Genomic DNA, 24485 nt, shown 5'->3' with positions numbered 1-24485 from the left:
AGGTTCCTACAGAAAACCATGCCCCAAGAGGGCTTTGTAAGAAGCAGGCTTATTTCCTACAGGTAAAGAACCATTAGTGATAAGTATTCTAATCAGGGTTCCCCCACAGTTTCTGGGTGACTGGATCTCTCTCCAGAGGGGATGAACTTTTGCTTGTAGTAGGTAGTAAACGCATTAAAGCTTCAAGGTCTTCTTAGCCCACATATTGGCTACTTCTTATTTAAACCAATACCTGACCAGAAGCAAGTTAAGAGAGTTTACAGTTCCAGAGGTTCAGTCCATGGGGTGGGGAAGCGTGGCAGAACAGGAGAGCCAGTGTCACAGGGTAGCACAGGAGGCAGAGACAAAAACATCAAGTGGGGCTGGAGCGCATAACCGCAACGCCTGCCCTCGGTCACACACATTCTGCAGCAAAGCTCCACCTCCTAGAGGCTCCACAACCTTCCCAAAACAGTGCCACCATGGCTGCAGGGGTGGCTTAGTGGCTAAGGTGTTTGCCTGCAAAGCCAAAGGACCCAGGTTCAATTCCCCAGGACCCACGTTAGCCAGATGTACAAGGGGACGCACGCGTCTGGAGTTAGTTTACAGTGGCTGGAGGCCCTGGCGCGTCCATCCTCTCCCTCCCTCTCTCCATCCCTCTTTCTCTGTCAAGTAAATAAATAAATAAATAAATAATATTAAAAGAAAACAGTGCCACCACCATCTGGGGATTCAGTACTGGAACACAGGCACCTGTTGGGGGCATGCATTTTACATTCAAACCACCACAGTCCAGTTAGGAGAAGTAAGCCGCAGTCTTAGGGCTAATCTACTTCCAGCTCACTTCTTAGCTCTTTGGGAACAAACCCCACCAAAAGCTAAATGTGTTCCAGGGGTCCTCGGCTTCTACTTTTGTCTCCTCCTTCAACCTCACTACCCTGTTGCCCCAGGTATGCTAACCACTAAAGTTACTGCTCTGGGGCACGAGTGGCCGCTCAGTGGTTAAGGGACTTGCCTGCAAAGCCTAACAGGGTTCGTTTCCTCAGTACCCACATAAATGCCAGATGCACAAGGTGGTGCATGCATCTGAAGTTCATTTGCAGTGGCTGGAAGCCCTGGTGTGACTATTCTCTCTTCCTCTGTCTACCTCTTTGGCTTACAAATGAACAAAAATATACATTTTAAAAAAGTAACTGCTCTAAGGCCAGGCGTGGTGATACATGCCTTTAATCCCAGCACTTGGAAGGAAGAAGTAGAAGGATCACCATGAGTTCGAGGTCACCTTGAGACTACATAGTGAATTCCAGGTCAGCCTGGGCCAGAGAGAGAGAGACCCTACCTCAAAAAACCAAAATAAATAAATAAATAAATAAATAAAAATTATTTCCCTGTTTCTCAGCATCTGCTTCCAACCCAGTTTCTTAGCTTAGATTCTTCCAAGACATTGCATGCTAATTATACAGTGTTTCAAGAAGAAAAGTAGTGCCAAGTATAATTTCTCCTCTTCCATATCATGGCTCTTCCAGTTTTTGTTGCTTTGATAGCTCTCCAGTGACTGAAAGTAGTTTTCCACAGTATTCTCTGTCAGCCTTTGCGGTTCAGAGAATTGGTCAGTTGTCAGCTGATCTTCCTCTGACAAACACAGAACCTGACCTTGGTATTCCATTTAACTTCTTTGAGTCTGTTTTATTTTTTTTTTTCATCTACAAAATAATGATCCTAACAATACTTAAACAAGAAGAACTGGCAGGATCAACTGGAAAACATCTCCAAACTTGTTTAGTATAAAAATGTAGTCTAGGGCTGGAGAGATGGCTCAATGGTTTAAGGCATTTGCCTGCAAAGCCTACGACCCAGGTTCAATTCCCCAGTGCCCATGTAAGGCCAGATGCACAAGGTGGCATATGTGTCTGGAGTTCATTTGCAGTGACTAGAGGCCCCGGCACTCCCATTTTTTTCTCTTCTACTCATTATCTCTGTCAAATAATAAATAAATCAAAATTAAAACTGTAAGTTTATGTGGCAAGTACTTTATACTTTGCTCTCATGGGGCGGTAGACATCTCGGAGTGTCAGCATCCGGCAGCTGAGACCTACTGCCATTCAAGAACTTCAGCTGAGCTGGGCGTGGTGGCGCACGTTTTTAAACCCAGCACTCAGGAGGTAGAGGTAGGGAGATTGCCCTGAGTTCTAGGTCACCCTGAGATTACATAGTGAATTCCAGGTCAGCCTGGGCTACAGCGAGACCTTCCCTCTAAAAGCCAAAATATGCAGGAAAATAAAAAGAACTTCCGCTGAGCCTGGAATGGTGGCCATTACTCAGCCAGGCTGAGCTAGCAGTGATGCGCATGCACACAGTTTGCTCCTTTGGATGAAATCTCAGGCCTCTGCCTTGACTTTAAGACCTTCTTTAGTTTTCTAACCCCCACACCCCCACACCTTCTTGTGTATTTTTAGAGGCCCAGTCCTGAGCTGTGGATGTGCTATTTACTCAAGGTGTGCTAAGGTCCAGGGTTCCATCTCAAGCACCACAACATCCCATCCTGTGTAATTTACAACATCAGATTTTAAGGCTAGAGCTGCTTTTTCTTTTGTGTGTGTGTGTGTGTGTGTGTGTGTGTGTGTGTTTGTTTTTCCTCAGGTGCCATCCAGCTTTTTTCCCCCCTTTCTTTTAATTTAACTTATGTATTTGAGAGACAGAGTCAGAGAGAATGGGTGCACCAGGGTCTCCAGCCATTGCAAATGAACTCCATATGCATGTGCCACCTTGTGCATCTGGCTTACATGGGGAATCGAACCTGGGTCCTTTGGCTTTACAGACAAGCACCTTAACCACTAAGCCATCCCTCCAGCCCCCCCCCCCACACTTTTTGAGGTAGCCCTGGCTGACCTGCAATTCACTATGCAGTGTCAGGGTGGCCTCAAACTCAGTGTTCCTCCTACCTTTGCCTTCCAAGTGCTGTTTTCTTTTTCTTTTAACACAGGGTCTTAAATTGCACTGGAGTTCAACACCTAGGTGAGCCCCAGGGACCTGCTATCCTCTCCTCTCTAGTGCTGGTGTTAAAAGCACATGCCAAGTCCAGCTTTTTTTTTTTTTTCCCTCGAGGTAGGGTCTCACTCTGGCCCAGGGTGGCCTGGAATTAACTATGTAGTCTCAGGGTGGCCCCAAACTCACAGCGATCTTCCTACCTCTGCTTCCCGAGGGCTGGGACTAAAGGCTTGCACCACCATTCCCGGCTCATGTCCAGCTTTTAAACATGGGTTCTGGGGGCTCAAATTCAGGTCCTCTGCTTACAAGGTTAGCATTTATCAACTGAGCTGTCTCCCAGCCCCGACGCCTTTCTCCTTCTCTAGAATCGAGCAGAGTGTTCATCAGCTTAGGTTTTCTTTGCTTTCGCATTCTCACTCACCGGAGTGCGCGGACTCCGCTAGGACGGAGGAGACAGTGGGGACGGGCAAGAAGCTGGGAAGCTGGCCTGATGGTGCTGCAAGTCCCTGCTTTCTGTCGTCACTAAGTAGCTCCTGCTAACCCGCTGTCTTGGGTGTTTTGGAAGGCCTTCTGTTCTGGCTTTTCAGGATTTCTTCATGTTGATGTTTCTCTGAGCTGTTGATTCATCGGGCTCTGGGAGTCTAGCGAGTACCCCTCCATGTCCTTTCCTTCCGCCTGATTCCCCCACACGGCCTGAGGTCACCCCTGCTTTACTTGCTCATGCTCATTCATGGAACATCCTCAGGCTAGTTTTTATCTTGGAGAACTGGGCCAGAAGGACTTTCCCAGAGCGTCACGTTCTCTCTGTTCAGTTATCCCAGCTGTTACTGGATTTCTCAGCACGCCCTGAACAGCGCCCCATCTGAAGGGTTTCTGGTCTTGTTGAAGCATCTTTCCTTACACACGAGGTGAGCAGGATTCCCACCACTCTGACAACGGTGGCTAAATATCCTGTTAGAATCCCCCCCCCCCTTAGGGGCTGGAGAGATGGCTTAGCGGTTAAGCGCTTGCCTGTGAAGCCTAAGGACCCCGGTTCGAGGCTCGGTTCCCCAGGTCCCACGTTAGCCAGATGCACAAGGGGGCGCACGCGTCTGGAGTTCGTTTGCAGAGGCTGGAAGCCCTGGCGCGCCCATTCCCTCTCTCTCTCCCTCTATCTGTCTTTCTCTCTGTGTCTGTCGCTCTCAAATAAATTAAAAAAAAAAAGAATCCCCCCTTAGCCTTGCTAATCTCCTTAGACGGTAAGTCGCTCACCTGTTTATAGACACCTACTTTGCAAGTTCCGCTTCAGCTGTCTTCCTCCTTACTTTAAAACGTCGGCGTTACTGGCATCTATTGCCTTGGGGACTCAGCTAAAACGGGGAGAAGGGACCCCCTTGTTACATCTTGACAGGAGCGGTCAGAAGAGCAGCAGCAGCCTCCTAGTAAGCAGGCGCAGAGCGCTCAGATCAAGATCTCCTCCTGGCTGAATTTCGCCTCTTAGCAACGTCACCCGCGATCTCAAGATGCCCCAGGCCGGAGGAAAAGGCCATTGGCTGTCCCCAAGTGGTCCAGCAGGTTGCAGCACCGGCGGAGCGTGTGGAGTGCGCGAACCGGGCAGGACTGGGCAGCTGCTCACCTGGGACATTGCCCAGTGTGGGCTCCCAGCCACGCTCGGGCGTGAGGACCTGCGGGGTCCGTGTGCGCAGAGGGACCCTTCCCCCGGCCCGGGCTCAAATTTCCTTTCCATTCCAGGCCAGTATGCACGGACACAGGGTACTAGCTGACTCCCACCAGAGGCACGACGGCGTTGATAAAAGCCGTATTATTTGAAGAATCTCTATTGGGTGAAAATTCTCCTTACTGACGACCAAATTTAGGGCAGGCCGCGCAGGAGCAGGGCGGGTGCGGAGGCTGCCCGGGAGGGGAAGCCTGAACCAGCCCTGGCTCAGCACGGCCTGGCGGAGAGGACGCCACGGCGACGCCCGCGCCCCGCAGGTGATGCGCAGACGCGCCTAGGCCGGCCAGGACGCCCTTCGCACCCCTCACCCAGGGGTGACCGCGGCCCTTCCCTGCTCGCTGACGAGGAGCTTTCTTTACGATTAAGGGTAGTTCCCTCGGGCGGAACGGCTGCTAAAAATAGGAGTGCGAGCTCAGGGAGAGGCTCCCAAAGAGCCGCCAAACCCCAGCAGCTCTGACGCCCAGCGCCGGTTACCCCACGGCTCCTCCACCCTCCACCCGCCCCGTCCCAGCTTTGCCCACCCACTCTCCGTGACCCCGCCCCTCGCCCACTCAGCCCGCCCCGGGTCCCCGGAGCCCGTCCCCGCCCCTCGCCCGCTCAGCCCGCCCCGGGTCCCCGGAGCCCGTCCCCGCCCCTCGCCCGCTCAGCCCCGCCCCGAGTGCCCCAAGCCCGACCCCGCCCCTCGCCCGCTCAGCCCCGCCTCGGGTCTCGGGTCCCGGGTCCAGTCACCGTCGCAGCCCCGCCCCTGTCCCCGTGGCCCCGCCCCGCTCCGGAGACCCGCGCCGGGCAACCCCTTCCGGAAGCGCGGGCGGAGCGGGCGCGAGAGCATGGAGCGCCCTCCGCGCGCCCGGGAGGCCGTCCCCGCCGCCGCCGCGCTCTTCGCCTGGGTACGTGGCTCCGCCCCTGGGCCCTGACGGCGGCTCCGGGGCGCGGAGACCCGGGAGCCCCGGCCTCGGCGGGGGCGGCGCGGGGACTGCGAGGCCGCGGCCAAGCCGGGCTCTCTGGGTTGGAGGATCCTGGGCTGGAGGCGGGAGGAGCGGGCGCGGAGGAGCCGGGTTCCGGGGTGTCTTAGGGGCCTGTGAGCTGTGCTGGGATCGCAGCCGGGGGCGGGGGCGATCGTGCTCCGGGGCCGCAGAGCCTATGCGGTGGGGGGGGGGCGCCTGGGGCGACCGCGTGAAGGCTCGGGGGGGAGGGTCGCCGGGTCCGGGAGCCCGTGAGGTCACCTGAGTCTCCACTGAGTGTGGCCTGGAGGATGGAGGCCCTTCCTCAGCACCACCATCGCGGAGAGCATCCTGCATCTCGGCTGTGAGGTCCGCATTCTGCACATCCGCAGATTCTCGGGGCGACCCGATCGGATCTTGGCCTGAGAGGGACAGAGTCATCCTAACGTCGGCTGGGCAAGAGGGGCCTTTGTGCACAAGAGTGTGGCACCCGCGCATGGCAGCAAGCAGATGTTGGGGTCTTGCGTGTCCTCATGGGGGACGCCGTGATGGTAAAGACATGTATCATTTGTTCGTGCCAGTCTCCTTGGCTACAGCGCGAGCGTTGTGCGGTGGCTTCCGAGCAAGTCTTGTTCTCGTTTGTCTGTGTCGGTGCCTGGCATCATGTTGGTTGTCTAAAGGATGAATGGATGGATGAATGAATGAGTACCCTGTGTGTCCAGCCATGTACTAGTGTTTGGGAAATACACAGGTGTGAGAATGCCAGTTCTTGTGCTGGGGGAGGATGCGTCCATATTTCTGTCAAAATTATCATTTATTGACAATTTTTTAGAGGAGTAATTGTGAGCGGACTTGTTGAGTGCGAGGCTGCACTTTGGCAGAAAGAAGAGCGTGGCGTGGTTGGCCGAGTTCTTGCAGGTGGCTCTTGAGCTGGCGCGGAGGTGGGGATCACCTGCGCTGTGGTCGCCGGCTTCTTCCAGTCCGGGGGTGCACCCCATCCGAGCAGTTGTTGAGTGTGGCATCACTGCTGGGCTTGGGGCTGGTGGTGTGTTCTTCCTGCCGTGGTCCGTGTGGAGCTGTCAGTTTGAGCTGCCATCGCGAAATACCGCGGACTGGAAGCTTGAACAGTAGAAATGTGTTTTCTCACAGCTCTGGAGGCTGCAAGCCCAATGCTAAGGCGTCGGTGCTCTCTGTTTCCGTAAGGTAGCTCGGTTCTTTACGTGAAAAGCCAGTGTCTTTTCTTCCGAAGACACCTGACGTCCACCGTGTAACCTCATCATTTAATCTTAATTACCTCCGAGGGCTTACAACAGGGCATTTGCTTCTTGTGCGTGTGTGTGTGGGGGGGGTGTCTTGCTTGTTTGTGAAGAAGAGAGGAAACAGTAGTAATAGGGTGTATTAAATTTCCTTTCATCTTCAATCTGGATTTAGGACCTTTTGCACCATTAGAGAAATTGGCACCATAGCTTGAACTTCCCAATGCTGTCTCCTCTTCCCCCAGACACGGGCCAGCCTGGGAACGGGCAGCGCAGGACCCCCAGCGCGGGGGAGACTGCTCCACCCTGCGCAGGTTTCTCATTTGCGCTTTTCTGGGTGGGGACTGAAGGCTCCCACAGCCACACTGTGTCAGGTCGGGGAAGACAGCCCAGGGCACCCCCAGTCCCGGCTCAGCCCACAGTCAACAAGTAAATACGTGCTGTCATGCCAAGAAGAGATGGGAAGAAATAGCAAAAAAGCAGGAAAAAGGGATAAGGCGGTGGGTGGGTAATGTTTTTGCTAGGGTCACACAGTCTAGTCCCTGGGCTGGTTCAGCTTTTGTCCTTATTTTCTTTTTTCTTACATGGCCAAGTCTTTTGAAAGAAGAGGGCCTCTTGTTGCTTACTCAGCTATCTAGCTAGCTATAGGAAGTGCGACTCCCCAGTCTTCATCTGTGAAATGACAGGGACTCCCTTAGTTGGGGGGGGGGTTGTTCAGTGCGCAAGAATGCGCCCTGTAACTGAAACTTTCATGGCTCCTGAGGACCTCTGGGCCCCACCCCCCAAGTCTTAGTCTTCCCTCTTGGAGCCCAGGAGGGAAGATTTTGCTCGTTAAGTATGCGTGTTTTGCATTCCTATTTTGTATTTACTTTAAACTTCTTTCCCTCATGCAGGTAACCCTGCATACAATTTTTTTTTTCGAGGTAGGGTCTCACTCTAGCCCAGGCTTACCTGGAGTTCACTATGTAGTCTCAGGGTGGCCTTGAACTCACAGTGATCCTCCTACCTTTGTTTCCCAAGTGCTGGGATTAAAGGCGTGCGCCACCACGCTCAGCTCTTCTTCTTCTTTTTTTTTTTTTTTAGTAAGAACCAGCTTGGAGTAGATAATTGAAGAAATTGTAAGAATTTCTAAAATCTTATCAATAGTCTCTCTGCTGGTCCACAATTCCCTTTTTACTGAACACGCGAGCTCTGAAGACTCAAAGCTCTTTGGACACATGGCTCTTTATAATCCTGTTTGCTGCTGAATTGCTGCAGAAGCTTTACTGCTTCAATAATGGGTGTTGCCCCCAGGCCTTTCAGCAATCTTTATGGTGTACACACACACACACACACACACACACACACACAATTACTTTTCTGAATTCTACAAAATTCTGGTTTGAAGTGTTTCTAGCTGTAAGAATTTCAGATGAGGGATTTCCCTTCCAGTGCCGGGCATTGAACCCAGGACCTTGCACATAGTAGGCAAGCATTGCAGTACTCAGCTACACCCCTAAACCTGTATTATAGACTTTTACTGTATTATAGCACACACACATATACATATACACACACATACATACATACACATACATACATACATACATAGCCAACGAAGGGCAGATCTGAATCTTGGAGTTGCAAACCATTGTATTTGGAAAGACTGTTTCCAGCTGTGCCAAACTCATCACGGGAGAAGTGAAATAGTGATGTGTCTTGTTTGAGGGCACATCGTTCCCTAGCTAACTAACTGAATCCTAACAGGAAGTCATTGCCAGTTTTTCCAGAAAGGCTGTGTAGAGAAGGGACAGGAAGTAATTCCAGAATGTTTCCTACTTTGTTCCCATTTCCTCCCTCATTGTTTTTCCTTCAGCCTTGGAAGAGAATTAGCTTCTCTCAGGATTCCCAGTGCTGTTTCCCAAAGGCAATAACGTGCAGGGAGGGGTTGGTTTGCTGGAAGGGAAAGGCGAGGTGTGTCATTAGATACACAGGGCAGGGGAGTCCTGTGACGGGGGAGATCGTGGTGGTCACAGGACGAGGCTGGCGTCTAAGTGTAGATGCCTGTGTCAGCCTCTTCATGCTGGTGGAGGAGACCTCAGCTGTTGGGGGCTCTGAGAGTTGGGTCAGGGCCAGGGAGACTGTGACAGGTAAAAGCAAATACAGTGGGGTTCTCATATTTTTTTTCATCTTTGGCCTGTTTTATTCCTAGGGTGCAAACAGCTATGGGCAACTTGGCCTTGGACATAAGGAAGATGTGCTTCTCCCCCAGCGGCTGAATGACTTCTGTAAACCTGAGTGTGTCAAGAGGATCACAGGCGGAGGGGGCCACTCTGCACTTGTCACAGGTAGCTCCCTTCAAAAGCAGATGATAGCCACTTGTGTTCTTACTGAAACATTTCCCCTTGGCAGACAATCTTTCTGTGCTCCAGTTTTCTCATTTGTTCTATGGGGATAACGGTGGATACTCGGGGCATTATTGGAGCTTATGTTAGCACTTTTTTTAGGTACTTCTGTCTTTATGTACCCTGTGGTAGTGTTTTGAATAGTTGGTTTCCAACTGGTGGATATTTGGGAATGGTGTTGGGTCTTCAGGAGGCAGGGCCTTGCCGGATGAAGTGTGTCACTTGGGGTGGACCTTGAGGTTTATTAGTCCAGCCCATGGATGTTTGGAGCTCAGCTCACTGCGCTGCTACGACAAGATGTAACACCCTCGCTGTCTGCTCTGCCATTCATTCCCTTCCATGATGAAGCTTTCCTTGAAGGTGTAAGCCAAAAAAATCCCTTTCCTTCTAAAAGCTGTTTCTGATAGGGTAGTTGTCCCAGCAATGGGAAGGTGACTGCTCAGCTTTCTTTCTCTGTGAAGAAATATTAAGATATTATACACACACACACACACACACACACACACACACACACACACTTTTATTCATTTATATTCACAAGGAGAGATACAGAAAGAGTGAAGGGGGGAGAATGAGGGAGAATGGGCACACTAGGCCCCCTTGTCACAACAAACTCCAGACACGTACGCCACGTAGTGAGTGGCTTTACGTGCGTACTGGAGAATCAAACCTGGGGCATCAGACTTTGCAAGCAAGTACCTTTAACTGCTGAGCCACTTTCCAGCCCAAGTAATTATATTTTACAACTATGCTGGTATAAAGATGAATATACCGTAGGCTGATTTTGTATTATATTTTCATTAATATTATTCGTTTTCTCATTTTAAAACAATTTAAAATTAAACCATTCTCACAGGTCTTTAAAGTATTTTTGGGCCCTAGACACTATGCCTAAAGGAAAAGTCAGCCGCACACATAAAGCTCTTAGGCCAGTTCACGTCACATTCTAAGTGCTGAATAAACGCTGGCGCTCTTGTTGGAGTAGATGTGCTTTCGGTGCTTGGTCCCTGTGCCAGGACGGGGTTCCCATTTAGGTGCTAGGTTTGAGGACCTTGGCCTGATGTCTTTGGTTCCAGAACATAGCAACATGTATCAGTTATTAACATTAACGTGGGTGAGAAGAGCTATTTATCTTTGACTCCAAAAAATTAATGGTGTCTTTTGTCATTTTGGCAGTGGTGATTTCTCCTGGGCACACTCCCACTGGACCCTTTTTCTGTTTTGCAGATGTCGGAGGTCTTTTTGTCTGTGGCCTGAACAAAGATGGGCAGCTGGGGCTTGGCCACACAGAGGAGGTTCTGTGCTTTACCATCTGCAAGCCCCTCCTTGGTTGCCCCATCCAGCAGGTGGCTTGTGGCTGGGATTTTACCATTATGCTCACAGGTGAGTTCACTCATGGGTACATCTAGATCTCCACCGAGGCTCTGGATGAGGTGAGCGTGATGGCAAGGACACCTACATGAATGAGGCCCTCTGCACTTTAAAGAACGCATCCCTCGGTTCTCTCTGGTCATCAAGGGAAGGGGCTGGGCGCGTTTTACAAGGAGAATTTTAACTCTAAAAGAGATTGGGATTGGGCTGGAGAACTTTTAAAAAATATTTTATTTATTTATTTGAGAGAGGGAAAGAGGGGAAAGGAAGGAGAGAGAAAGAGAGAGAGAGAGAGAATGGGCACACCAGGGCTTCCGGCCACTGCAAACAAACTGCAGATGCGTGCACCCCCTTGTGCATCTGGCTTACATGGGTCTGGGGAGACAAACCAAAGTCCTTTGGCTTTGCAGGCAAGCCCCTTAACAGCTGAGCCATCGCTTCAGCCCTGGGAACCTTTTTGAAAGAAATATTTTATGTATGAGAGAGAGAGAGAGAGAGAGAGAGAGGCAGATAGAGAGAAAATGGGTGCACTACAGCATCCAGCCACTGCAGATGAACTCCAGACGCATGCACCACTTGTGCATATAGCTTATGTGGATACTGGAAAATTGAACCTTGGTCCTTAGGCGGGCTGGGACTTTTTTTTGCCAGAGACTGAGATAGGCTAGATACCTTTGAGGGACTAGTTCCTGTCACAAAAGTTCATGAGAGCTGTGCGCCTGGTCTAGCTGGGCGGGAGTTCCAAGTAAGGGTTTTTCACGGGTCATGTTAGGGAAGAATGAGGAAGTAGGGCTGTATAGCAATGAAGACGAAGGGCAGCTTTTTCCTGCTGAGAGATTTTTTGGGGGTGGGGTGGGGTGGGAGTGTAGTGTGTGGATCAAGCACAGGGTCTCACGGATGCACGTGCTCTACCACTGAGTCATCCTTCCCTGATGTCTGCTTGAGGATGAGGCCTAGCATCCCTATGCTATGTACTGGGCAAGCCGCTCGCTGAGTTGCCCCCGCTCTCCTCACATACACTTGCGTGAAGTTGGACAGCGCTTCTTTGTCTCAGTGAAGGCGGGTAACAGCGGACCAAGAGGAATGCGGCTCGGTGGTTACTAGAACGATGCCCTTGGGAGCAGCTGGCAGTGTTATTTTGTCAGCTGATCTCTGGTCATCTTTGTCCTTTTTAGCTGGCCATTCCGGGCTGTAACGGACCATCTATCAATTCTGCCTCCAACCCGTGTGGGTTCTTACATGCATAGCGTAAATTCCAAACTTTTGACCATGTGGCTTTCTAGAACTTTTCCCTACGTATCCCTGTTGCCTTGTATTTTTTCTTTTTGTTTCAGGGTGGGGTTTCAGCCTTGTATCCTTTTTTTGTAAAGTTTTTTTTTGTTGTTTATTTTTATTTATTTATTTGAGAGCAACAGAGAGAGGGAGAGAGAGAGGGAGAAAGAAAGAGAGAGAGAGAGAGAGAGAGAATGGGCGCACTAGGGCCTCCAGCCACCGCAAACGAACTTCAGATACATGCGCCACCTTGTACATCTGGCTTAAGTGGGTCCTGGGGAATTGAGCCTAGAACTGGGGTCCTTAAGTGTCACAGGCAAGCACTTAACTGCTAAGCCATCTGTCCAGGCCCTCAGCCTTGTATCTTTTTATTCATACTTCTGTACCTTTCTTTATAGGAACACCAGACAATTCATGCTCTTCTGCCTGTCTGCAGTGGCTCCTGTTAGACAACTCACGAATTCTTCTTACCCCATCTTCCATTCCTACGCAGACATCTTTTGCACAGGGCTTCCATAATATGCATCCGATTTGTTGTCAATTACTAGAAGCCAAATCAGGCCTGGTGAGGCAGCTAACCTAGCATGCAGGAGGCCCTAGGTGAGACAAGCATTGGGGCTGGAGAGATGGCTTAGCGGTTAAGGTGTTCACCTGCAAAGCCAAGGGAGCTCGGTTCGATTCCCCAGTACCCACGTAAGGCAGATTCACAAGGTGGTGCATGTGTCTGGAGTTCGTTTGCAGTGGCTAGAAGCCCAGGTATGCCCATTCTCTCTCTCTCTCTGCCTCTTTTCCTCTCTTAAATAAATAAAATAAGATGAAAATTTTAAAAAAATCCTTGTAAATGTAGACTTTAGATTCAGGCTGTTATTTCTGAGTGCATACCGTGGCCTGTGTTGGGCTGTAAGGAGGCAGGACATGACGCTGCCTCCCGTGCACGCTCGGAGCTGGCTGGGACAGCAGTGAGCAGCCACATGGGAGGCAGAACTCAGCTCTTCGCTGTTACAGACCACGCTGAAGTACGAAGCCAAGCGGTTCTGACGCTCCCCTGGTCCACACGCGCCCTCTAAACGCTAGGCCTGCTCCACAGGCAAACCTGGACTGTATCCAAAAGGAAGGTGCCAAGCCAGATTTGTCTTGTCCCTTTCTCCACACTCACCAAATGGTTGGGGATGAGGCAGGGCAGGGAGAAAGGCCGGGAGTGTTATCATAGTGCGTACTTTGTCCTCTCATCCCAGTAAAGCACGCGGCTAAGTGATCTACACTAATGGCCCAGTGTGATTGATAGGTAATCTGGGGAGACCTTACCTGGGGCCCAGTGTTTTCTTTCCTGGAGGAGGAGAAGGTTGGAGGTGGACCGGAGGCCTCAAAGTGCAGCTGGTCTGCTCTCTGCCTTTACCCACGTCCATGCTTCCGCGGTCACCCAGTGGCCACAGGTGAGATGTCTCATTTCTTAGGTTTGTAATTTAAGTGCTTGTGTTTTGCAGAGGAAGGCCGAGTCCTGTCGTGTGGATCCAATGCCTTTGGCCAGTTAGGAGTCCCTCACGGACCTCAAAGATGTGTGGTTCCCCAGACTGTTGAGGTGAGGTTTGGCTTGCCCTGTTCTTTTGGTGCTTCTAGGCTATTCCTTTTATCCTTACCCATAGTGAAAGGCCAGCTAGGTCCCGGAAAAGTCAGGGAATAGTAGAATTCAAGTTGAAAAAGAAGTTCTTGGAAAAGTCAGTTTTGGAGGAGATCATTGAAAACCTGTGAAAAACATGTTAGTCATCACATGTATTACAAAGTTTTGTAAAGTAAGACAGTTAAAGCAGTATATTCTGTAATGAAGTTTTATAATTCTAAAACTAGTAGTAATAGAAATTGTGTTAGAAACAGGTCCAAGTGGACATGGCTAGCCTGTGGTATAGCCTGTAGTGTCCAACAGAAATAGAATGTGATTTACAGTCTTCTAAGAGCCTTATGTAAAAAAAGGAAAAACAAACAAACTATGATAGGTTAAAAGAGAAAAAAGGCTGGAGAGATGGTTCAGCAGTTAAGGTACTTGTTTGCAATGCCTAATGACCCAGGTTCAATTCCCCAGTACCCATGTAAAGGCAGATGCACAAAGTGGCGCATACATCTGGAGTGTGTTTGCAGTGGCTGGAGGCCCTGGCACATCTGTTCTCTCTCTCTCTTTCTGTCTTTGCAAAATAAATAAATAAATGAAACGTTTTTAAAGAAAGTGAACAGGTGAAGTTAAAATTTTTAAATAGCAGCTTTGTTGAGATACAATTTATGTATTAAATTCACCTTTTTAAATCGTGTATGTCAGTGTTTGTAGTATTTCCTCAGAGACGGCAGCCGTTGTCTGATTTATAATATTTTCATTACCACAGAAGAAACTGCATGCTTGGTGGCAGTCATTTCCCACTCTCTTCTCCTCGCAGCCCTGGAGACCACTAGTCTCCTTCCTTTCTCTGAGGATTTGTCTGTTCTGGGCACTTCATGTAAAGATAATCAACACAGCACATGGCCTGTTTATGTCTGCCTCCTCTTGTTGATGTGAAAAAGTTTTATACATGTAACATGTAGGTGAAAGTAATTTTAACAATTTTTCCCCCTTTTCCTTTTCTTTTCTTTCTTTTTTTTTGGTTTTTTGAGGTAGGGTCTCACTGTAGCCCAGGCTGGTCTGGAATTCACTATGAAGTCTAAAGGCGGCCTTGAACTCACAGTGATCCTCCTACCTCTGCCTCCCGAGTGCTGAGATTAAAGGCATCCTGTTTTTTCTTGAGATGGAGTCTCAGGTAGCCCAGAGTGGTCTTGAACTTGCTATATAGCCAAGGCTGGCTTTGAACTCCTGATCCTGCTGGGATTATAGGAATTTAGGAACCTGTCTATCTTATAATTAATTTAATCATAATTCATGTAATTAGAGAAAATAGAAAGCAACTGTTAAACTAATTTAATGTATCCAAACTATTGTTATTTATAGAACTATAAACAACATTTATTTATTTATTTTTTGTTTGTTTGTTTTCTGAGGTAGGGTCTCACTCTAGCTTAGGCTGACCAGGAATTCACTATGTAGTCTCAGGGTGGCCTTGAACTCATGGCGATCCTCCTACCTCTGCCTAAACATAGCATTGATGAAGGAGGTACTTCCTGGTCTGTATTTTGTGCGAAGGCTCTACACTCTGGTATGTGTGTTTTACTCACAGTATGCATTCAGTTGAGTCACATTTTACATGTTTAATGGCCACATACGGCTGGTGCCACCATTTTAGATATTATGAGCGTAAAGCGACTCTTGTCTAATTGAGAGCTCTAGCTTATAGCTCTTCTCACTGTTTCATACTTAACAGGTTTGTGAAGTTTATATTGTAAATGATCTCAATAGAAATAGGGATTTTTAAAGAAACATGCTAAAATCCAAAATGAGTTTCTTACTACCTAAGCTGCCACGATAGTATCTTACTCCCCTAAACTCTGATTGAGGGTGGGACATGTCTTTTCATTAGAAAGCATGGGTCTGTTCTGTCATCTTGCTGGGCTCAGTGGTGCCCTGTGGGCTGTTGTTCGGGGGGGGTAATGGTTGCCTGGGTATGCCCACAAGTCTGGATTCTATAGAACTCTAGATCCCTGCTGTAGAAGTGCTATAACTCCCAATTGCAAATAGGTGGCCTTGTAGGAACCTACATATGTTATAATTAATTTAGTTTAATTAGAATTTATATAATTAAAGGAGACAGAAAGGAACAATGGTTAGGATATGCTGGATGACAGACTCAGTAAGTAAAAACATTTGATGGGCCGTATCCTCAGTAGCAGTGGGGAGACTGTGCTAAAGTGAGCTATAGGAACTCGTTTATTCAATGAGAAGCTGTAGTGTATAGGCACTGTGTTTAGGTAGTGGGAGCAGAGGTGGTTGAGGCCTGTCTTAGCATTTGAGGGATTTGTATAGATGAATAGGTGCATGGATGCAGTGTCATGTTAGAACTGTGGTAGCCTCAGCATGCATAGGCTGGGAGGGATGGTTGGACTCTTACCTGGCAGAAGGCTTCACCAAGTCTTAGACTTGCGTAGAGGTTTGCTGGCTTAGAATGGGAGGATACACAGTAGGTGCCAAAACCAGCTTCTACGCCCAGGAATAGGATAAGGAAAGGCAGGCAGCATGGACAGGAGCTGTGGGCTGGTGTAAGCAGCTTAGCTGTGTTGGAGTAGGTCAGGTAGGAGGGTCAGTCAGGGCAGCAGACTGTGTCACGGGTAAGAACAGGCCAGAGATGGTCCAGGCCTGAATTAAAGCAGTGGTAATGGGTCTAGAACTGGAGGTGGAGAAGGGCAGTGCTCAGGAGACTGAGTCCTTGGTCAGTTTAGAGATAGGAAAGGGACGCAGGAAGAAACATAAGGCAAAGGACCGTATACTTACAGTGCATTAGCACTAAGAGGTGATCTTGCCAAAGGCTGATGTGATTGACTGGAGACTTTCTGACAGATGTATAGTCTCTACAAACAGGGGTGCCAGAGATCTGTGCTGGGCCGACTGCTGCTGGGGTACATAGTGCACAGGTCCTGGACATAAAGGTAAATAAGTTTCAGTCACTGCCCTTTGGGGTCCTAAACTTTTGAAAGCCACTGTGGATCTGTAAACAAACAGAGGTGCTAAAAGCCCCGCAGGGTGCTGGTGGTACATATACTGTTCCTTCCTGAGACAGAGTCTGAGTGCTGGATGTAGCTCAGTTCACGGAATATTTGCCTGGCATGCAGGAATCCCTGGATTCGATCCCAGCACTGCACAGGTCAGGCGTGTGGATGCAAGCCTGTACTGCTAGCATGGGAGAGGGAGAGGCAGGAGAAGCAGAAGTTCACGGTCACCCTCAGCTGCGTAGTGAGTCTGAGGCTATCCTGGGAACTATATGAGACCCTGGGAGGGGAGAGGTCAGAGCAAGAGAGCATAGTCCCAGGAGGGAAGCTAGGAGGCAGAGTAGAGTGCATTACAAGTCTTGCAGTGGCTGGTGGAATGGGGACGTGCTCCTAAAGAAGAGATTTCCAGTTTCCTGTTGCACTGTGACAGATTACCACCAAACTTTATGGCTCCGAACAGGAAACATTAACCCATCATTTCTGGGGATCAGGGATGGGAGCTCTGAGCCTCCAAGCTGGCCTTTCATGAGGTGGCAGAGGAGACCCTGCATCCCTGAGGACTAGGTGCTGGCCCATGGCCAGGATCTTGTGAGGCTGCTGGCCCGAGGCGCAGTGCCCTCCCTGTGGGGCTCTTCAAACTTAGCGCTTGGTTTCCCCAAGAGTGATCCAGGAGAGGGAGATACCTCGGCGCTTCTTGTCACCTTGTCTGAGTCACTCATTGCTTCCTTTTCTTTTCATTAGAAGTGTGTCACTAAGCCCAGCCCACACAAGGGAGGGGAAGTAAGCTCGACATCTTGAAGGCAGTAGTATCAGAGAATTTGAGGACCTATTTTTAAAACCGCTACAAGATGTCTCAGAGAGGACATGACAACTGTCTTCAAATATTTGGAAAGCTTTGTCAGCAGCTGCTGCACATGGGCTTGGCTCCACCTCAAGAGACAGATGAAGTGTGCGAAGGTGGCGGAGGTGCCCGGGAAGGTGGTGAGCCCACGGCTCTGTGGGGTGGTGTTGGGCAAGGGCTGGATGACCCCCGTGGAGGATCCAGCATTGGGGGGGATTTGCACTGGATCATGAGTGGGAGAACTCCAGCCTCTTGTGAATAAGGTTTGTGGAAACTTAGAACTGTGTGACAAGAGCTATATGATATTTGGTTCTTGTTAGAACACACCCAACCCCTGGACTGGATGACCTGAGAGGCAGTGTGATAGGGTGTTGTGATGAAGGCTTTTTAAAACTTTTTTATTTATCATCTAGTGATGAAATGGAGGTATTTGTGGGTGAAAAGGTTACAGGGAACTCTAAGCCAGTCAAACATAAGGAGGACCAGACACACTGTAGCTGTTGTAGGTGGGCATGAATTACATAAAATTTTGTAGATGGGTATTCTTTTTTATTTTAATTTGAGACAAGCCCAACAGACTGCCCTCCCCCTTTTAAATAAGATAGAGCGAGAGTGAGTTTGTGTGAGAAATAACTGGCATGCCAAGGCCAACAGCCACTGTAATGGATATCCAGATGTGTGTGCTACCTTGTGTGCATGTGTGGCCTTACACATGTGTCATCTCGTGCGCCTGGCTTACATGGGGTCTAGGGGGTTGAACATGGGTCCTTAGGCTTCGCAGGCAAGCGCCTTAACCACCAAGCCATTGCTCCACCCCGTAGATGGATATTCTGAAACTAAATCCTGTTCTTTCTTTGCACAGCTCCTGAGAGAGAAGGTGGTTTGTGTTGCTGCTGGACTGAGGCATGCGTTAGCCGCTACAGGTGATCGTTTGACCTTTGTTTCCTAAGTAGGCCTATCCTAGGCAGGCCAGAAGCTTCTGGAGAAGAGCCCTTCCAGGTGTATTTGAAAGGGTCATGCTATGTTGGAGCTTTTTTTTTTTTTTCAAGGTAGGGTCTCACTCTAGCCCAGGCTGACCTGGAATTCACTATGGAGTCTCAGGGTGGCCTCAAACTCATGGTGATCCTCCTACCTGTCTCCCCAGTGCTGGGATTAAAGGTGTGCAGAGTTTTTAATTTGATCATATCCAAAAGGCAGAGAAGTGATCATGTTGTGGTTCTGGTTAAAGGAGAGGCATGAGGCAGCAGTGGCTTAAGTGATTTAGCCAGAGGGAGAGCAGAGGTGACTTGTCTAGCTGTTCCTGTTTTTGGTGCTCAGTAAAGGGCGGTGTGAAGATTGGAGTCCGGATTCCAAGACCCACATTCTTTGCAGTGACTTCTCAGTGGTCTTTAATGCTTTTGACTCAAAATCTTTGAGTGAGCTGCTTCTGTACTCTGAACAGGCAGAAGGACTCCTGTGTGTGTGGAGTGGAGAGAGCAGGTGGGGTGTGGACTGTGTCTTGGGCATTAAGATAAGTAGGACTTAGGCCAGCCCTGGGGGTCCTGATGTTTGGAAAAGGATTGATGCATCTGCTGTCCCATTAGAAGAGAAGGAGACTGGAATAAGTCTCTGTGGTTGAAGTGCTTGCTGTGTAAGCCTGAGGACGTGAGTTCAGATCCCCAGCATGTATGTGAAAGCTGGAGCAGCCAGCATTAGGGACACAGAGACAGACGAATCCCAGGGCTTCCTGGAGCGAGTCCAGCCACGTTGGTAAGCCCCAGGTTTAGAGAGAGCCTGTCTCAACAAATAAGGCGGAGTGTGACTGAGGAAGACACCGTACAGCAACCTCTGGTCTTCCCATTCTCTCCTTCCCTCCCTCTCTCTAAAACACACACACACACACACACACACACACACACACACACTCACTCACATACATGAACATCATACATGCACACACCCACACATGTACACAGAAACTAATCAAAAATGAATACAGGAGAGAGAAGGAAGCCAGAGCATACTGAGAGAGGAGACAGTAGGCGAGGCGATTAGAAACACGGGACGGTTGGGGAGGCAGAGCTCGCTGCAGTCTTCGTTTCTCTGGGCCCCCTCCTTTGACCCGCGGCCCAGCGTGAGCTGGCTGGCCAGCCGAGGCCGTGCCCGCGAGTGCAGGGGTGCGCGGGTCGGCGGAGGCCGGGGAGGAGGAGCTCAGTGCAGCCCTGTGGCCACTGTTGCTTACACTCCTGGGTCTTACTCTTGATTACACTTGCTCTTAAAAAATTGAATCTTGTATTTTTAGATAATTATGGACCCACCTGCAGTTGTTAATAATAAAATATACCCCTTGTGTTCTTTCTGCAGTTCCCCCAGTGGTAACATCCTGCAGAATCGATGGTTCAGTATCTCTAGCAGGATGTTGACGTGCAGTCAGGATACCAAACAATTGCAGCATCACGAGGGTGCTTCACATTGTGTGCTTACAGCCACACTTGCCTCCCGATACTCTCATCCCCTGAAGTGCCCCTGGCAGCCCCTGCTCTGCCTTGCTCTTGGCCCGCCGGCTTCGAGCTTTGCCTTCTCCCCTCCTCGTCATTTCCTGGCCGCTCATCCAGGGTGTGCGTCTCAGTAATGCGTTCCCTCTTGTTGCTGAGCACAGTGACTTGGGATAGATGTGTCACTGGGTTAGTCTGATAGGGTTGCTAACAAACTACTCCAGGTGGAGTGGCTTAAATAACATAAATTTATTTTCTCACCATCCTACAGGCTAAAAGCCCAAGATCAGTGTGTGGTCAGGATTGGTTTCTGGTGAACCCCGTCTTGCTGGCTTGTAGATGGTGCTGTGTTTTCAAAAGGACTGTCCTCTGCACACTGCAGAGAAGGAGCTATCACCTCGGTCCTATAGGACCACTCCTTGCCCATATGGGGCCATTTAATGTCCATACAAGCCCCATCTCCAGCAGTCCCGCCTGGGGTAAGGGATTACCATCTGAGTACGGGCGGTGGAGGGCGCAGATCCGTCTCTAACAACCAGTTTGTTTAACCAGTCACCATTTTCACCTGGGTCGCTTCCAGTTTGGCTTATTAAGAATAAAGCTATAGCCAGGTGTGGTGGCGCACGCCTTTAATCCCAGCACTCGGGAGGCAGAGGTAGGAGGATTGCCATGAGTGCAAGGCCACGGTGAGAATAGAGAGTGAATTCCAGGTCAGCCTGGCCTATAGTGAGACCCTACCTCAAAAAACCAAAAAAAAAAAAAAAAAAAGAATAAAGCTATAAACATTTGGGGACAGTATTTTCTATATGAACATAAATTTTAATTTCTCTGGGATAAATGCCCAGGAGTACGAGTGCTGAGTTGTATGGTTGTGACTACAATTTTATAAGCAAGTTCTTTTCTTAGACATCAGCAGAGCAAAAGTATCAATGATTTTCTTCTTGCTTTCTCTCCAACTTTCTGTGATTGCTAGTCTTGTTTTTCCAGAAATAGCTTTATTGGGGTAAAGTTGGCATACACATAGTTGCACATATTTGCTGCATATAATTTGATGGATTTTGATATATACATATACACATATATATCTGTGATGCCACCATCAAGACTGTAGACATACCTAGCACCTCCCCAAACGTCCCTGGGCTCCTCTGTAAGTGTGCTGTGTGTCACGACCGCACCACGATCCGTCAACGTGACAGACACTGGAGTTTAGTGTGCTCTGTGTCACGACCGCACCACGATCTGTCCTCGTGACAGACACTGGAGTTCAGTGTGCTCTGTGTCACGACTGCACCACGATCTGTCCTCGTGACAAACGCTGGAGTTTAGTGTGCTCTGTGTCACGACTGCACCACGATCCGTCCTCGTGACAGACACTGGAGTTCAGTGTGCTCTGTGTCACGACTGCACCACGATCTGTCCTCGTGACAGACGCTGGAGTTTAGTGTGCTGTGTGTCACGGCCGCACCACGATCCCCCTTGTAACAGATACTGGAGTTCAGTGTGCTCTGTGTCACGACTGCACCACGATCCGTCCTCGTGACAGACGCTGGAGTTTAGTGTGCTCTGTGTCACGACCGCACCACGATCCGTCCTCGTGACAGACGCTGGAGTTTAGTGTGCTCTGTGTCACGACCGCACCACGATCCGTCCTCGTGACAGACGCTGGAGTTTAGTGTGCTCTGTGTCACGACCGCACCACGATCCGTCCTCGTGACAGACGCTGGAGTTTAGTGTGCTCTGTGTCACGACCGCACCACGATCCGTCCTCGTGACAGACGCTGGAGTTTAGTGTGCTCTGTGTCACGACCGCACCACGATCCGTCCTCGTGACAGACGCTGGAGTTTAGTGTGCTCTGTGTCACGACCGCACCACGATCCGTCCTCGTGACAGACGCTGGAGTTTAGTGTGCTGTGTGTCACGACTGCACCACGATCCGTCCTCATGACAGACGCTGGAGTTTAGTGTGCTCTGTGTCACGGCCGCACCACGATCCCCCTTGTAACAGATACTGGAGTACCCAACACCGTCCTGTCAACTGCAGCAGCCTTGTGTATGGAAGATCTCTAGAGGTTATTCCGCCAGCATAGCTGAAGTCTCATGATCATGGGGCAGCTCTGGCTCCCCATTTCTGCTACTGTAGGCCCCTGCATTCTCTGCTTCTGTGAACTTGGCTACCACACAGGTACCACACAGGTGGTACCATACGTACAGTGTTTGTTTCACTTAGAATAATATCATCCAAATTCATTTACACTGTAGTGAGTCACAGGCTTTTCTTCTCTTCTAAGTGTGAATTATATTCCATTAACGCTCCTGCGGCCAGTCAACTGTCAGCAGATGTGGGTTGTTTCTGGACTCCAGCTTTCATGTGTAACCATGGGAATGATTTGAGGTCCTGATTTCAATTCTTTCGGGAAATGGGAGTTGCTAGATCATATGTTAGTTCTATTTTTAATTTTTTGAGGAACTTCCATGCTGTTTCTGTAGCAGCTGAGCTGTTTTGTATTTCCAGTAACGGTGCAGAGGGTTCCAATTTCTTTACATACTCAATAACATTTATCTTAGAAAAAAAAATGATACTACTAAAAACAAATTATCACTTCCTCAACAAATGAATTGTTTAGGGAGTGAGAAGGGAAAAGAGAGAGAAAAGAAAAATCTATAGCTCACAAGAAACTTCAGACATCTTATAAATGGCGTTGTTCCCGATGGCGAAAACATGGAAGCAGCTCGTGTGTCCACTCCCATAGGAGTGGGTGAACAGAATGTGGCACGCGTGCACACACGCACGCACACGCACACACACGCGCGCACACGCACGCGCACACACGCACACAGTAAAACATTGTCAGCTTTAAGAAGTATGGAAACCCTGACACACTCCTCCATGCTAGATGAAATAAGCCAGCTACAAAAAAGCCAAATGCAGCGTGATTCCACGACATGAGGCTCTTAGACAAGTCAGAACTGTAGGGCGGAGAGGAGAAGAATGGCTTCCAGGGGCTGGTGAGTGAGGCGTGGTGACTTACGGGTGCTGTGTGTCTCAGCTCTGCAGGATGAGAAAGGTGTGGAGGTGGAAACTGATAAAGGCCATACGTCATTTTAATACACTGAAAATGGCTAAACTAGTAAATTTTATGTATATTTTACAATAAAGCGTCAAAGTCAAGAAGTCCATGTTTGACACTTCAGATGCACACCAACCAGTAGTGGTGTGGACTTGATCTAATTCTCTACAGAAGTCATGATTCTGAGGCAGCCAAGGAGCCTTTGTACCATGTTCCATTGGCGAGGAGACAATAGGTTTTGTCTTAACACAGCCCCGCTTGGCTCCCATAGTACTTAGTGGCCGTAACTTATTTTGCATAGTGTTGGATATAGAGTGCTTCCAGAGGAGCAGACCTTAATGGGGGGTTGTCTCATGGGCCCAAGGGTACACATATATGACTAGAGTCAACACAGAGGACTTTATCTGTGCACTTGAATGGAGTTCAGAATATGGATACATAGATTCAGTGGACATAGAAATACACAGCCATTCCTGAAAAAGAGGCTGTTAAGTCCCTTAAGTACTGTGTGTTTGGTAACCAAGACCCTTTGAATTCACCTTGTGTCTTGGGTGTTAGGAGAGCTGAACCAAAGCATTCTGTGCTGTTGGTTCCCTGTGTGACCTTAGCCAATCACATCCTCTCTTCAGAGCCTCGGTTTCTCTTCTAGTAAATGTGAGGAACGAACTTGGTGGCTTTTGAGGTTCCTGTGTGTTTGGCTTGGAGTCCAAGTTGTCTTTTCAGTTTAGCCATGAACTGGGTAGCATCCCAGTGTTTTAACTCTGGGGTACACCCTTACACTGTAGGAGGACTTTTTTTTTACTTTTCTTTTTTTTGAGGTAGTGTCTCACTCTATCCCAGGCTAGCTTAGAACTCATTTTGTAGTTCTAGTGTGGCATTGAACTTGCCTCCCAAGTGCTGGGATTAAAGGTGGGCACCACTATGCCTAGCTAGCAGGAAGTGTTTTGATACTGGCATTTTCATAGACTTGTGATCTGCATGGTGGTAGTAATCCCTGTGGCCAGTCCCAGGACCCAAAGCAACTGAACTCCTCCACAGTGCTCCTGTTTCCTGAGGATGCATTGGACAGTCTCACGGCAGTGTGGTTCAAAGAGCAGTCTGGTCTCATCCTGACGTCAGTTTCTCCATTTTCTCCTCCTCCTCCCTGGGAAGTGAGTGGCATCGTGTTCCAGTGGGGGACAGGTTTGGCATCACCTGGACGACGCTTGTGTCCTGGGCAGACGCTCCCATTGTTTATCACTGCAAAGGAACCAAGCAGAGTGACGGGTGAGCATCCATTTTGGATTTGTCTTAAAGTTATTCTTTCTTCCTGTTCCTCCTCCTTTTTCCTCTTCTTCCTTTCTTTTCCTCCTTTTTCTTTTGATGGTGCTGGGGTTTGAACTCACATTCTCACAAATACTAAGTAAGCGCCCTGCCACTGAGCCAAACCTTGAGCTCTCAGTATTTATTTATTTTTATTTTAGAGATAGCAAGAGACTGAGAGTTAGAGCAAGCAAGCCAGAAAGCGAGAGAGAGAGAGAATTGACATGCCAGGGCCTCGGCCACTGCAGTTGAATGCCAGGCGCTTGTGCCA

The 24485-nt window shown here is 49.1% G+C and overlaps 1 protein-coding gene across 1 annotated transcript in view; it reads left to right on the top strand.

The window, feature by feature from the left end:
* The first annotated feature begins 5495 nt into the window (after positions 1-5495).
* Positions 5496-24485, top strand: part of Sergef (secretion regulating guanine nucleotide exchange factor) — a 228881-nt gene continuing 209891 nt past the window's right edge. Inside the window, 6 exon segments of the mRNA XM_045146373.1 lie at positions 5496-5571; positions 9073-9208; positions 10493-10648; positions 13393-13487; positions 18229-18289; positions 24065-24178. Of these exon segments, the coding sequence (XP_045002308.1) occupies positions 5512-5571; positions 9073-9208; positions 10493-10648; positions 13393-13487; positions 18229-18289; positions 24065-24178 (622 nt within the window). The 5' untranslated portion in view covers positions 5496-5511.

Source organism: Jaculus jaculus, chromosome 3 (assembly GCF_020740685.1).
Source record: "Jaculus jaculus isolate mJacJac1 chromosome 3, mJacJac1.mat.Y.cur, whole genome shotgun sequence".
NCBI classification, from domain to species: Eukaryota; Metazoa; Chordata; class Mammalia; order Rodentia; family Dipodidae; genus Jaculus; species Jaculus jaculus.
This window is presented reverse-complemented; position numbering and strand designations above follow the sequence as displayed.